At 49.0% G+C, this 13,172-nt stretch overlaps 2 protein-coding genes across 2 annotated transcripts; both read left to right on the top strand.

Annotated features, from left to right (window-relative positions):
* On the top strand, window positions 1–5,191 carry LOC123123110 (DNA-binding protein HEXBP; the record flags this gene model as incomplete). The annotated part of the gene is given in 3 exon segments (XM_044543555.1): window positions 1–360; window positions 3,100–3,297; window positions 4,489–5,191. Coding segments are annotated over 3 exon segments (951 nt in total), but the record flags the coding sequence as incomplete, so codon positions are not given.
* Window positions 5,192–9,766: 4,575 nt separating this feature from the next.
* LOC123123111 (zinc finger protein GIS3) lies at window positions 9,767–11,682 on the top strand. The gene has a single exon (XM_044543556.1). The coding sequence runs from the start codon at window positions 10,301–10,303 to the stop codon at window positions 11,123–11,125; it is 825 nt and encodes a 274-aa protein (XP_044399491.1). The 5' UTR covers window positions 9,767–10,300; the 3' UTR covers window positions 11,126–11,682.
* The last annotated feature ends 1,490 nt before the right edge of the window (window positions 11,683–13,172 follow it).

Below are 13,172 nucleotides of genomic sequence, written 5' to 3' on the forward strand. Positions count from 1 at the left end.
CAGCAGCAGGAAACCCTAACCCTCGCCCACAAGCGGCCCGGCGGCTCCAAGGTCCCAGGCGTCTCCCCTGGCGGCGGCGTACAGATCACCAAGGGCGCGTGCTTCAAGTGCGGGGACACCAGCCACTGGGCGAGAGAGTGCCCCCAATCCTTGCAGGCAAGTGTCGGCGGCGTAGGAGGCGGAATCGGCGGTGGTGGGGGCGGCGTAGGGGGCGGAATCGGCGGCGGTGGCGGCGGCTATGTGGATGCGGGCGGGGAGGTGGAGGAGAAGGCGTGCCCCTGCGGCGCTGGGATCTGCCTTGTGCTCACCTCCAGCACGCCCAGAAACCCCGGCCGCAAGTTCTACAGGTGTCCCACGCGGGTGAGTATCAGCCCTCATTGTTGAATCGCATCATCCTGTTACCTTGTGCATTTCGGAGAGTTGTACTTGTAATGCAATGTGCCCATGTGGTCTTGTGATTTGGATTCCCTGAGCTAGCCCAGAACTCAAAAATCGTAAATAGTGAACTTGAACCAAGTGCAATGGTCGTCTGGAGATGTAACAATATTGTTTGTTACAAAATCAATTGCATGTATTGTTTGTTCCAAAACCAAGTTCACTCGCATTTAGTACAGCTTATAGTTTTACCATTGATCAATTCCGATGTGCTTACCATTGTTCACGGGAAATCTTTACTTCTCCTGCTATTGAGTCCTAGCTTCACCACTGTGTAATAATGTTGCATTCATCTTGTGTAGCGTACTAGCGTTTACTAAGAAATAAAACATTGTTTAGATATTATGATGCATATCTTCGTACAAAATTTTCTCCATGCTGGTTGATCAAAGATAGTAGTATTCTGGCAGTGTGGCCTACTGAGTTGCTTCTTATAGAATTTGGAGAAGTTAGTTTTGCAAACATGGTTGTTTTTTCCCAGTTAGCAGTATGGTGTGGTGGCCGACTTAATGCCCATCATAGTTTGGTTTAGAAGAACATCCTTTCTTTGTTTTTTGCTGAGCACCAGTATGATTATTGCAATAAGATGTAGTACATCTGTTTCATTCAATTTCGGTGTCGTGTTAGGATGAGACCTTCAGCAGCAGTCAATTAACTTGTGTGTGCTGCATGAGTAGTTTTGTCATGGGTGCTTGATGGACCATATAAGATGTGTTCCTATTCTTAGGTGGATGTATAGACATAATTTGTTTTTAGCTTCATTTTTGTTGTCGCACCCTGTCAATTGCCTACTCTTTGACTTACATATTTTAGGTTTCCGCTTTTAAGTTCAAAAGCAAATAACATTGACAAATGCCAGGCCTCTTTCACGTGGCGTATCTCTGTAGCTTTTAAATGCTTGTCTATTATGTGAGCAATATCCAAGTATTTCATTGGACTGTCCAAAGAATCCGTCTCTGAAAGCTACATATAGTCATTATTCTGATATTTTAAAATGCATCTCCTCTACCCGGGCTAGGCAAATATTACATCCATTTTGATTACCTTAGTCTTCAAGTTTGTCTGCCTCTGTTATGTGATTCTGAGTCGTGGCTTCTGAACTGTATTGCTGTATTTTGGACATGTATGGTGGTTTATCAATGTGATATGGATTTTTTTTAGCAATAGTGTTATATGTGTAACACCATTTTCACCTGATATCTGACTGAATATTCATTAGTTTAATAAATTTGATCTATATTTGTTACTGGTGCTATCAGCTTAGGTATTCTTTTCTTGCACTATCTTTCCCAAACACTTAACCCCAAAAGACCTTGGAATAGGATATGGAATAAGTGATATCTGAACGATTCCGGTCCTGATTTGCCCTTGTCTCTGCCTTAGGTTAACTTCTGCCATTTCTGTTGTATTGGGACAATTCCCTCTAGCATCCAGTTCGCTAAGGCATTTTACAGAGTGTCTTAAATTCTTTCTGTTTTGCTTTTTAAAATAAGTATCAATTAGTTAACCTATTAAAGAAAAGTAAAATATGCAAGGTTTAGGCCACCACTAATGCTAAATACTAAGCCTTATAAAGTACAAATGAAATCCTGATGCGTGGAACCTTTTTTTTTTTGAGCTGGAACACCAATTCCATTATCACTCAGGCACAACAAACGTGTTGGCCTCAACGTAGCTTACATCAGGTGGCAGGTTCTCTAGCCACAGAAACCTGGGATTGTTTCCACATGCCCCGACAGCAGTGAGGTCATGAGCTAGCTTAATACAACCTCTAGGCACACAAGAGTATTAAACCGTGGTAAAATTAAGTCTAGCAAACACATGTAAATCTCTAAAGATAATACCCTCATATGTCAGATCAAAATTGGTGGATTACATCGCCTGGATGAGATTCCTGCTGTCCGCCTACAGTATGATGTTTGTCATTCCCCAGTCCGCTGCAGCTTTCAAAGCTTCAGTACACGCATGCGCTTCCACCTGTAGTGCATTTGCCAGCCGAGGAATAGACCCAGCTCCATAACCTCTAACTGTTCCCAGTCGGTCCCGAATCACGAATCCCAGCCTCCTCTGCCATTTGCCGCACTGAAAGCGCCGTCAGTATTGATTTTCAAGAGATCCCCATCCTGCGCCTGCCATTGCTCCGGTTGCACTGTCCCTGATCCAGAGTTTCTGGTCTGTTTTTCTTCTGCATATCCCCGAGCTGTCTGCTGAATCTGGTAGACCAAACCTTTCCACTGGCTGCACTAACTCCCCGGCATTTATTTTATGAACATTAGATGCACATCATACTTGAGAAATTGTTGGATAAATGCGTGAAGTGAGCTTGTTGTTTGAGTTTTCTTTGGCCAAATTTGCAGTCATGCATGTGTAATGTGTGTCTGTTGCCCTTAGTCCATAACCAACCTCCAGCATTTCTCGAGTATGTTTGTTTGCCTTCACCTTCAGAGTTATGATTGTCATGTTGCAAATGTCTAATTTAATCTTGGAAAGTGCAAATCAATAAAGGGCTGTTCTGTTGGCTGATGTATATGCGCATGCCTGTACATTCGGCTAACCTAAATTGGAGATTTCATTCCGTAGTGAAGAAAGAAGGCTATTTCTTGTCTCCTTTTGTTTCTCTTATTTTAACGTACCTGTGGTGCTGATGTTATTTTTTACCATAAGGACAATGGAGGTTGCAACTTCTTTGAGTGGTGTGATGCTCCATCTCCAGGCGCTGCTAATGCTCGCAGCAGCACAAGCTTTCAGTCAGATGCATCAATTGTGAATATGCCTTGTTCCTGTGGTGCTGGAACATGCTTAATTCTCACAACAAAGGCGGGAGTTAATGTTGGGAGGCAGTTTTATCGGTGCCCAGCTCAGGTTCATTCATCTGGACATTTTATGCCCAACCTTAATTTCTTTCTGTCTTTGATTACATGGTTGTGTGCTTTATATTTTACTATATCCACATTATGCTGCGGATTTTTTAATATCAAGTTATACTGAACACTCGGTGCTTATTTTCTCCTGCTAATAAGTATTAAGCCACAAAGCATGTCATCTACTTAAGATATCATTTATACCAATTCTTACGGTTGGAAGTTGCTGTGTTGACGTGCATAGTTACTTGGGCATTTATAACTCTTTATCTTGTGGCCATGATTCATGACTATCATATCATCCGCATATTCCATATTTTTCCAATAGAAGATGTTGACAGTGTGATGGTCACAGTTGCAGAGTGCAGTTATGAGTTAAGATTTAGTTGGCAACAGAACAGATTCACGTTTTAATGCGGTTCATATCTTCATATCTTGTTACCTTTTTGTTCTTATGACTGAGCAACTAGGTCATTTGGGTTCAACTCAATTATTCTCGATCACGAGGAAGTGGTTTCTGTACCATCTTAAATCGGCATGATAATCATTTAACCGGATATGCATGGCCGACATGCTTTCTTTCGTGGTATCTGGAATACACGCTTTCCAAATCTTAAATTGGCATGATAGCATTTAATTGGGTATGCATGGCTGACGTGTTTTTCTTTCATGGTATCTGGAGCACTCTTTCCACAGCCTGTCATGCAATGCAACTGGCAGCCAAATAAATATCCTCATTCTTTGTTGTTTGTGTAAAAAATGGTTTGTACTAATATAGTACTCCCTACGCCCCAAAATAAGTGTCTTAACTTTAGTACAACTTCTTATTTTGGGATGGAGGGAGTAAACAATAACAGCATGTGCTTGTTGCCTATGTAGCTCTTTATTTTATTCTCATGATTCGAAACTACCCAAAATGATCTGTTGGTGAACAAAATCTGCTTAAAGAGATATTATGGCAGTTCCTATATGCAGTAGATCTTTTTGTCGTAGTGGAGCATTTTTTTTGCTATCTGCATCTTTGTGGATAGCAACTGATGCTAGGATGCCATCACCTATGTTTTAATAATCCATGATATTCCTTGTTCCCTTTACCCTTTACTTTATTTTGGTGATAATTGTTGTATCACTCCTGATAACTCGGGCATCTCATGTCTTTCTCTTGGTGTTGGACCGGGGGCAAATCTCTCAGGGAGGTAGCTCTTGTGGCTTTTTCAAATGGTGTGACGATCAGCAGCAGCCTAGGACAGCTGCTCCACTGCAAGGTGGTTCATCACCATATCAAGCTGGCGCTACCCCCACCAACCAAAGCATGAGCAAGAGCTCTTCGGGCTGCTTCAAATGCGGGCAAGAGAACCACTGGGCGAAGGACTGCCCGAATCAATCTTCGGATCCTTACTCTGACAAAGGCGGGAGGGCATTAAGTTCAGCAACCTCATCTGATGGGTGTTTCAAGTGTGGTAAGGCTGGTCACTGGTCCCGTGATTGCCCTGTTGCAAACAGTGGTGGTGGTGGTGGTGGTGCCGTCGCCAGCAATGTCAAGTCGTCTTCTACTTTGGGCTCATGGAACAGCAGGAGATACTGATAGCAGGTGCCCCTGTGAACTCAATTGAACTGACGCGGACATGCTGTACGAAACTTGGACAGATGACCTTTGCCACTTGTTGCTTAGGTACGCTCTCTCGCCGATGCCACTTGCAGACCTGCCACTATTTAGTTCCAGCAAACGGGATTTCCTTTTGATATCCTGCGTCTATCCTGGTTGCTGTGTGACTGTCGAACCTGTACTATCTGCTTTAGGCATTTCCACTTTTGTGAACAAGAAAAAGCCATTATGCTATGTTCACCAGCATGCCTTGCACCTGCAGTTCAATATCAGCTACATGTTCATGTTATCTCTTTTTCTCTCTAAAAAAACTCGATGTTTATGTTGCTGTTTCCTTTGAATACTTTTTTTGAGGGTGTTCCTTTGAATACTTGCTATAGATATTTCTGGAGTTTGAGATGGAGTTAGTAGATAGGATACTATTTAAAGTTAGACCCTGGACCCTGTACTCTACAACTAAATAATACTAGAGTAGTATACAGTCCCACCTATGACAAGACTCACTCATCAAGTGAGGCAGAGCCATGAAAGGGGCGGGACAATTGTTCTCTGTAGAGGAACTTATTACGCGCACCCACTGTGCCATACACTTAGGACCCAGCTATTAAAGGATAGGAACAAATTAAGGCTGACCCTAGAGAGCGCTGCTATCCGCTCCAGGCCACGGAAGTTGCACATGGTTGCTATATGCAGCAGTAGTACGAGCTGGTCGACGCGAGGGTGGAATCTCCAGAGATTGGTTAGCACACAGGAGTAGTAATCGCGGCTGTCCTGTCCTTTGGCGTGCGTGGTCCTGGGGAGCGGTGGTGGCTGGTGCCACGCCAGTTCAACTGCAGGAATGGTTGGCGCCATTACATGTGCCGATTGTTTGCCACTCATCAAAGCCTTTGGCCGGCCATAGTACCTGACACTACAGGTCGGTTTCCCTCAGCGATCCCGCGGTCCCCTATCCCCCCTAGCGCCTTGGGGCGCAGATCTGAGATGCCCCTCTCCCCGCCTCCACTACGAACCCAAAGCCTTGCTGGGAAAGATTTGCTGTTTATTTGTTCGCTGTCTATTCAGTCGGTTGGCCCCCTCCGTTCTCCATTTGTTGTTTGTTTGTTACGTGCACTCAGTGCGAGGGAGAGTGCTTTGGCACGGCCAGGTCTCGTTTTCCCAATAGTCAATGCTCTCTCTGTTGGTAGAGTTCCCTCGAGACAGATTGCGTAGACAGCAGTAGTAGTAGCAGCATCTTTCTGAAAGAGTAATGGGGACTATGATGTCAACAAAGAAAGTTTCCCAGTCGAGCCATCTATCCCAGTTACACTATATACTATTTGATTTTATCTCTCTGAATGTGGAGATGTCAATAAATATTAGTACCGTTATACTACGTACTACTAGCAGACGCACGGAGCTGTTTTCCTCTGCTGCAAGTATCTCCGTACTCTTGGTAATGAACTTTGACAGAGTAATGTTCTTTGCTTTTACTAGTACTAGTACTTACCAATAATCATCTGCCTGACAATCTGGTCACTGTGTCTACACGTGGACTAATTAAGTAGCAACTCCTCCTTTTTTTTTCTACAATACTCCCTCTTTTTCTAGATATAAAACCTTTTAGAGATTTCAACACTGATGTATGTAGACACATTTTATAGTGTAGATTCACTCATTTTGCTCCGTAATGTAGTATGTATCTGAATCTTTAAAAAGTCTTATATTTAGAAACGGAGGGAGTAACTCCCTGTGCACCGGTTTCATTGATCAACAACAGCAGCCTCCTTGTAAAAAGAATTAGCAACTGAGTAGCAACTCCTCTTTTGACAGAGTGGTAACAAATGTTCTTTGCTTTTACTTTACTAGTTGTAGTAGTAGTCACCAATAATCATCTGCCTGACAACCTGGTCACTGTGTCTACACGTGGAGTAATTGTGTAGCAACTCTTTTCTTCTTCTCTTCTTCTCTTCTTCTGATAACTCTCTCTGCACGGGTTTCATTGAGCAACAGCAGCCTGTGTATGTGTAAAAAGAAAAGGGTCAGCGGTTGGTTATCTAGGTCAGCCAGCCAGACACTCCATCCTGCAATGCCCAAGCTGACGCCTCCGTCTGGCGGGGATGTGAGTACGCTATACGGAGGCCTCCAGCATCGTATTTTTACCCCATGGCGCCAAGCAAGCGAAGCGTCCAGGGCGCAGCCCCGTTGCCCATGCCATGTCCGGTTGGGCACCACCACCTTGTCGTCGTCGTCCTCCCCGCTGCCATGCCACAGGAAAAAAGGACCACCTGGAACTAGAGCGAGAAAATGGTAGCCATGGAGCGCAACGGGACAAACCCGGTGGGCCCCGCCGCCCATAAACTCCCCCTCCTCCGCTTGCCGGGGCTTCCGCCAGTGGGTCACTTCCGCCACCGTCCCTCTCAGTCTCAGCCCCGCCTCTGCCTCTTGCACCAACTAGCCCTGCCCAGCCGCGCAAGATGCCGTCCCGGTTCTTCTGCGTGTCCCAGGGCACACGGCGTCCCGCTCCTCCGACGTGTCTCTTCCCCATTGGCTGCCTCCCGTGTTGCCTGCGCCGCTCTGCCCACCCCAGGCCAGAGGGCCTCCTCGCCCACTAGGCCACAGACGCGGCTCGTCTCGCTCTCCGAGGGGGTGTTTGGTTTAGTCACTTTTAGTCCCAGAGACTAGCTAAAAAGTCCCTGGGAACCAAATATGAGGGACTTTTTTTACAGGAACTAGAAAAAAATTCTACTGGAGAGTCTTTTTTATTAGTCCCTGTGACTAGAAATATCACATCACTCCGTGCGGTGCGAGCTCGTAAATATCTCGTCGCATCCATCGCTGCCGGGCTGGGTGGTGGTGATGCGTGTCTGTCCCTCCATCGACGAGCTCGTACTACCGCCGGACTGTACCCGCGTCTTGTTCTGTCTCGCTTTCTGGCTTTTCGCGCGTCGCTTCGTGTTTAGTTACGCGGTGCTCGGGGCATCCACTGTGCATGCGGCCCCACCCGTGTGGCGCTCTCTCTCTCTCGCCGCGCGGTAGATGGATGGGTGATCAATTATGCGACGTTGCTACTAGTGGTAGTGTGGCTTTTACTACATTTGTTGTTTGATGTGATGATGGGTAGTAGTGGTAGTAGTCGCCATGTTCATATGGGGGCGGCCACGGCCAGTGCCGCTAGCTAGCCTTTCCGTCTCATCTTTTCGACCCGGATGAGGTAACTCGTTTGTTTCCCGGCCATGTCTCGCTTCTCCCTCCCTCACCGTGCGTGCTGATTGGGGTTAGTAGGTCACGTCGCTAGTCTTTTCCTCTCCCTCTCCGTCGACTTTTCTTTGCCCGGACTCCAGCTCTTCTGCCATTTTTTCTTGCTTCTCACAGTGCGTGCGTAGCGCGGCCTACGAGCTGCCGGTGATGAACTGACGATGGACAAGTCCTACTACTTTGAAATCGGCAGAGCGAGAGAGAGGGAGAGTATTCACAAGAACCTGCCAGTTTCTTTTCACCGTAACAATACAGTTCACGTATCCCGAGCATGGAGTAACTAGCTGTGAAGGAGACAATGGGAGTGAGTTAGTTTATTACGGACAACAAGTTCCAAGGACCAGTTGAGCCAGTGAGACGTGAGGTGAGGGTGAGACGGCCAGACGGGCCTGGTTACACTCTCTCCACGTCCACTTTCCGGAACGCCAAAACCAAAATTCGCCCATACACAAGAAGAAATTCACATTCACTTTGATGAGTTGGAAACCTGTCCTTTCCGGACGGAAACTCGACGGGCGCGTCCCTGTTTTGGACAAAAGCGTGAGGCGGACGTGACAGCGCGACGGATCCAACCAGATCTCTCTGAGGTGAGGCGAGGGTGAGAAATAAAAAATCGTGTCGCTGCTGCACCAGCTGCCCTTGTTTTTTCCTCTGTCACGGTTCAAGGGGGTAGCAAGCAACCGCAGACCGGGTCGCCGCGGTGACACTCACTAGTTTAGTTTAATATAGGAGCTGCTACATCTGGTACATGTGACCATCGCTGTTTAGGGTGGGAAAAGTGGTGGTGTCAATGGCTTGAAACTGGACTAGACGTTGGTTCCTTCTCTAGAAGTGGAAAGTGGCACATGGTCTGCTGGACTGCATGCAGCCACCGATGATAAATAAATACTATTGCTACTATATTACTTTGCCGGCCATGTTCCGCAACAGAGATAAATACGTACGGTATGCTTTATCTACTAGTAATTCGTTGCTCTCTATATACGTATAGTTTTTAAGTTGCTCTATTTGTAATGCGCTTTGCGGAGACGTACAAGTACGTATACTTGCTCTCCAAACCAACTCCTGAACTGGCTGAGCACGCAGGTTGGCGGACTTGTTTGTCAGTGTCTTCATTACCTGATGTTAACGAACAGTACGGGGTCCTTCTTCTTTTTATGAGTTCCGTACCTAATCGTTCAGCAGCTAGCAGAAGAAAGGTCGGTGAGTGAGCCAGATGGTAGTGCTAGTAGTAGTAAATCCCATTTTAATTCCTGCATTCCGGTTTGAGCGATGGGTGCCGAGAACTCCAAATATGGCACGAAACGGATGGCCCGAAGGGTGCCACACGGAGAGGCGCTTTCCAATCACGCAGCCTTTCCTCCGTCCGTCCTGGCTCCTGGCTACGTACTCCTGTGTCCTGCCGCGGCGGCAGCGTTGCTCCTGTAGCTGGACTACACACCTCACGGAGCGCTACAGTGGTAATGGCGTGTTGCGTGAAAGCAGTGCGCGCGCAGCCCCCCAGTGGCGCGCCACCATGTGGCCGCGGCCTCCCATGGCCGCCCAATCCCACTTACGCCGGGGCCCCGCCCACTGGGCGCGAGCATATATTCGCGTCACCACCGTCGCGACGGACGAGCCACCACCGGCCGGAGCCAACCAGTTGCTTGCTGGCCTCCTTTTCCAAGTCCTTTCTTTTCTCCCACTCGTGTGTGTGTGTGTGTATGTGTCTGTGGTACCGTAAACAGAATCCCACTACATCTCCTTTGATAACCATGGCATTTGTGGTACTACAGTTTAGCATTTCCAAGTGAGAGTCGTAGGGCTGAGAGGCTGCCACTCAACTTGACAAGCATAATAATTTATCAGCAGCGGAAAGGTGGAAAAAGAAACCAAAGGAAAGGAAATGGCGCACTCAGCCAGCCCGCCACAGTAGAGTAGCCCCCCCATCAGTTAGCCAAACTGCTGAACTGCTGCTGCTACTCCACTTCTTCTCCTGCGTCCGTTGCCATATATAGAAAAACAAACCATCGCCTTTCTCCTGGGCCGAACCATACATACCACTCCAGTGCACGCACGCTCGCTTCCCCCGACCTCCCTTCCTCGCTCCCCCTTTGTGGATATAATCATATCCTTTCCCACGACCTTGTTTAATCGCCCACAAATCCAACGCCGCCGCCGCCACATGGACATGGACTCGCCCCCTGTGCCTGTGCCCATGCCGCCGTCCAAGCCGGCCGACCTCTCGCTCACGCTGGCGCCGGCCGCGCAGTCCGTCGCCGAGGCTGACGGGGGAGCCGGGGCGGGCGGCGACGGCGCGTGCGTCGACGGCAAGGACGTGCGCCTCTTCCCCTGCCTCTTCTGCAACAAGAAGTTCCTCAAGTCGCAGGCGCTCGGCGGCCACCAGAACGCGCACAAGAAGGAGCGCAGCATCGGCTGGAACCCCTACTTCTACATGCCGCCCGCCTCCTCAGCGCACCTCCACGCCAATGCCGCACCGCCCAACTCCTCCGGCGCCACGGCCTCGGGGGCCTACGCCGGCTCTGGCGCTGGCGGCGCGGCGCACGCGTACGCCAGCCGTGCCTACGCGGCCTTGCCCACCACGTTCCCAATCGCCTCCCACAGCTCCATCATGGTCGGCTCCGACCGGCTCCAGTACTACGCGCCGCCGCAGGGAGCGTCGGCGTCCTCGGCGGCGGCGGGCGAGCTGTACAGCAGCGGCATGCAGCAGGTGTCCCGCTTCGCCGCCGCGCACCAGCAGCAGCTCCTGGCCGTCAGCAGCAGCAGCAGCGAGCGCGCGATGATGGCCGCGGCCGAGCAGCCCGGCGCCGGGCGCGACGAGCTGATCGACATGCTCAACTGGAGGCGGGGCTGCCACGGCCCGACCGCCTCGGCGGCCGCCACCACCCCCTCGCCGGCCAGCACCACCACCACGCTCACCTCCGGAGGCGGCAGCAACTACAACAACGGCGAGGAGGCCGAGGAGCTGGACCTCAACTTGAGCCTGTAGCAGCCAGCAGCGGTGAGCTCGCCGGCCGGCGCTGCCTCCAATCCAAGTCCAAGTCCAAGACCAAGACAAGGTTAATCCATGGCCACGTAGTACCTCTACCCTTCTACCACTCCTATTCGCCCGGCTATTCATGTCCCCTACCACCCTTCAGCACGACGTACGTACGTACCGCCCGCCCGCCCGCCCGCCCGCCCGCCAAGATTAGCTGTTTTTAATTAGAGAAGAAGAAGACGAAGATGTTAATTAATTAATTAGTTCCTCGATCGGCCCTCCTTCAGCCAGTCTTTTGTACTATGTTAATGCTAGCGGTGAGCTGTGCTCCTTGTAATCGTGCTCTTGAATTTCACCCCCTGTTCGTCTGTTCATCTTTTCTTAGCTTCTTTTCCCGGATCGAAATGGAAGATGGAATCGGCGCCAGCCACGGTGCGGCTCGTCGACAGTTGGGCACAGTGCGGGCGGGCGGGCGGCGTCGACATGGCCGCCGTGGTTAATGAATGTTTGGCATCTGCGGCGCAGCCGCATCTGCCTATCAATCTATCTTGGATTTGGTGCTCTTTTGCCTTTGCTTATTATATTATTATTGGTAATTTTTTATGGGCTCGAGTGAAGGCCCTCCTCCTACCTTTCATCATCACCGATCCAGCTAGTAATGGTAGTCGGAACCTCAACGCACGTACTCTACTCTAGTAATAGTGCTACCAGTGTGATGCTGCAGTGACGAACTGACCAAGGGTGGAAACTTTGTGTAGTCCATCGGGTCGAACGTGTCGAATCTGGCGTGGAGATATCAGCTGTTTCGACGAGGGAATCATTCGTTCTTTCGGGGGGTGGGGTGGGGTGGGGTGGAACGAACTGGGCCGGCCGGCCGACGGAGTCAGGTCGGGTCACGCACCCGCGGGACAAGCCGATGCCGCCCAATGGCAATGGCATCGCCATCGCAGCGAGATTCGTTGCTGGACGGACTGGACTGGATGTGCATGCGCACTGTGCCCCGTGCGCGCGGGGACGGGAGATGGTCCAGAGCGCAGAGCAGAGCAGTTCATTCGCTGGCTGGAAGCCGCAACGCTTGGGTGCGTCGAGCGGGCGTACGCGGGGCGCGGGGCAGCGGAGGGGGACAGTGGGGAGCCCGACGGCTGCCTTTTTGGTTCTTTTTCATGGCCGGTCCCGTCTGTCGCCGTCGCGCATCAGTCGCCCGCCCGGACCCTCGTTTTTCTTTTCTTTTTACCGGCTGGTAGATAGATAGATACTCCCGTATGTATGTACTACCAGCGTCCAACCAAAATGAGATCGCATGGCATATATACCTCCGGGGAAAAACGTGTTCTACGGAATACGATTCGAAAGCTGTATTTATACTATAACAATATGACCTGTCGAACGGAAATGATTGTCGTTTATGCGCCAACTTGTAATCGGAAGTTCGGAACTTAGGATATTTTTTCTATTCTAAACGATTGTTTGAGGGGGAGATAATGAGATAGGGTGTTAAAATGAGACTAGCCCTGGACGCTGGGGGAGTGTGTGTGTTTTTTTAGCAAAAGAAGGGCTTCCCCTTCCGGTTTTCATTAAGGAAAACCATGAAAACCAATAGTTTGAGCTACAAGCACCAGTCCACAAACTACCATAAGCTACTCCATCCGTTCCATAATGTAGTGACTATATATTTTTTCTAAAAGTCAAACATTACAAACTTTGATCGTATTTATAGAGAAAAATAGGTACATCTACAGTACCAAATGCACATCATTGGATATACCATGAGTTATATTTCCGTAATGTACATGTTTGGTGTGTAGATGTAGACGGTTTTCTCAATAAACTTGGTCAAAGTTGGTAAAGTTAGACTTTAAAAAAAAAAATATGCACTACATTGTGGAATGGAAGGAGTACCATACTACTAGAAGACCCAAGATAAAAGCAAACAACTCCTTAGGCGCACTCCCGGACATACCGAAAAATGTCACCATTTGAAACCAAAGCCCCACTCCCAGGAGGGGGAAGGGAACCAACACAACCACATTAAAAAAAAGTACAGGAACAAATTAAA

The sequence above is a fragment of the Triticum aestivum genome, chromosome 5D (assembly GCF_018294505.1).
Source record: "Triticum aestivum cultivar Chinese Spring chromosome 5D, IWGSC CS RefSeq v2.1, whole genome shotgun sequence".
Classification (NCBI taxonomy): Eukaryota; Viridiplantae; Streptophyta; class Magnoliopsida; order Poales; family Poaceae; genus Triticum; species Triticum aestivum.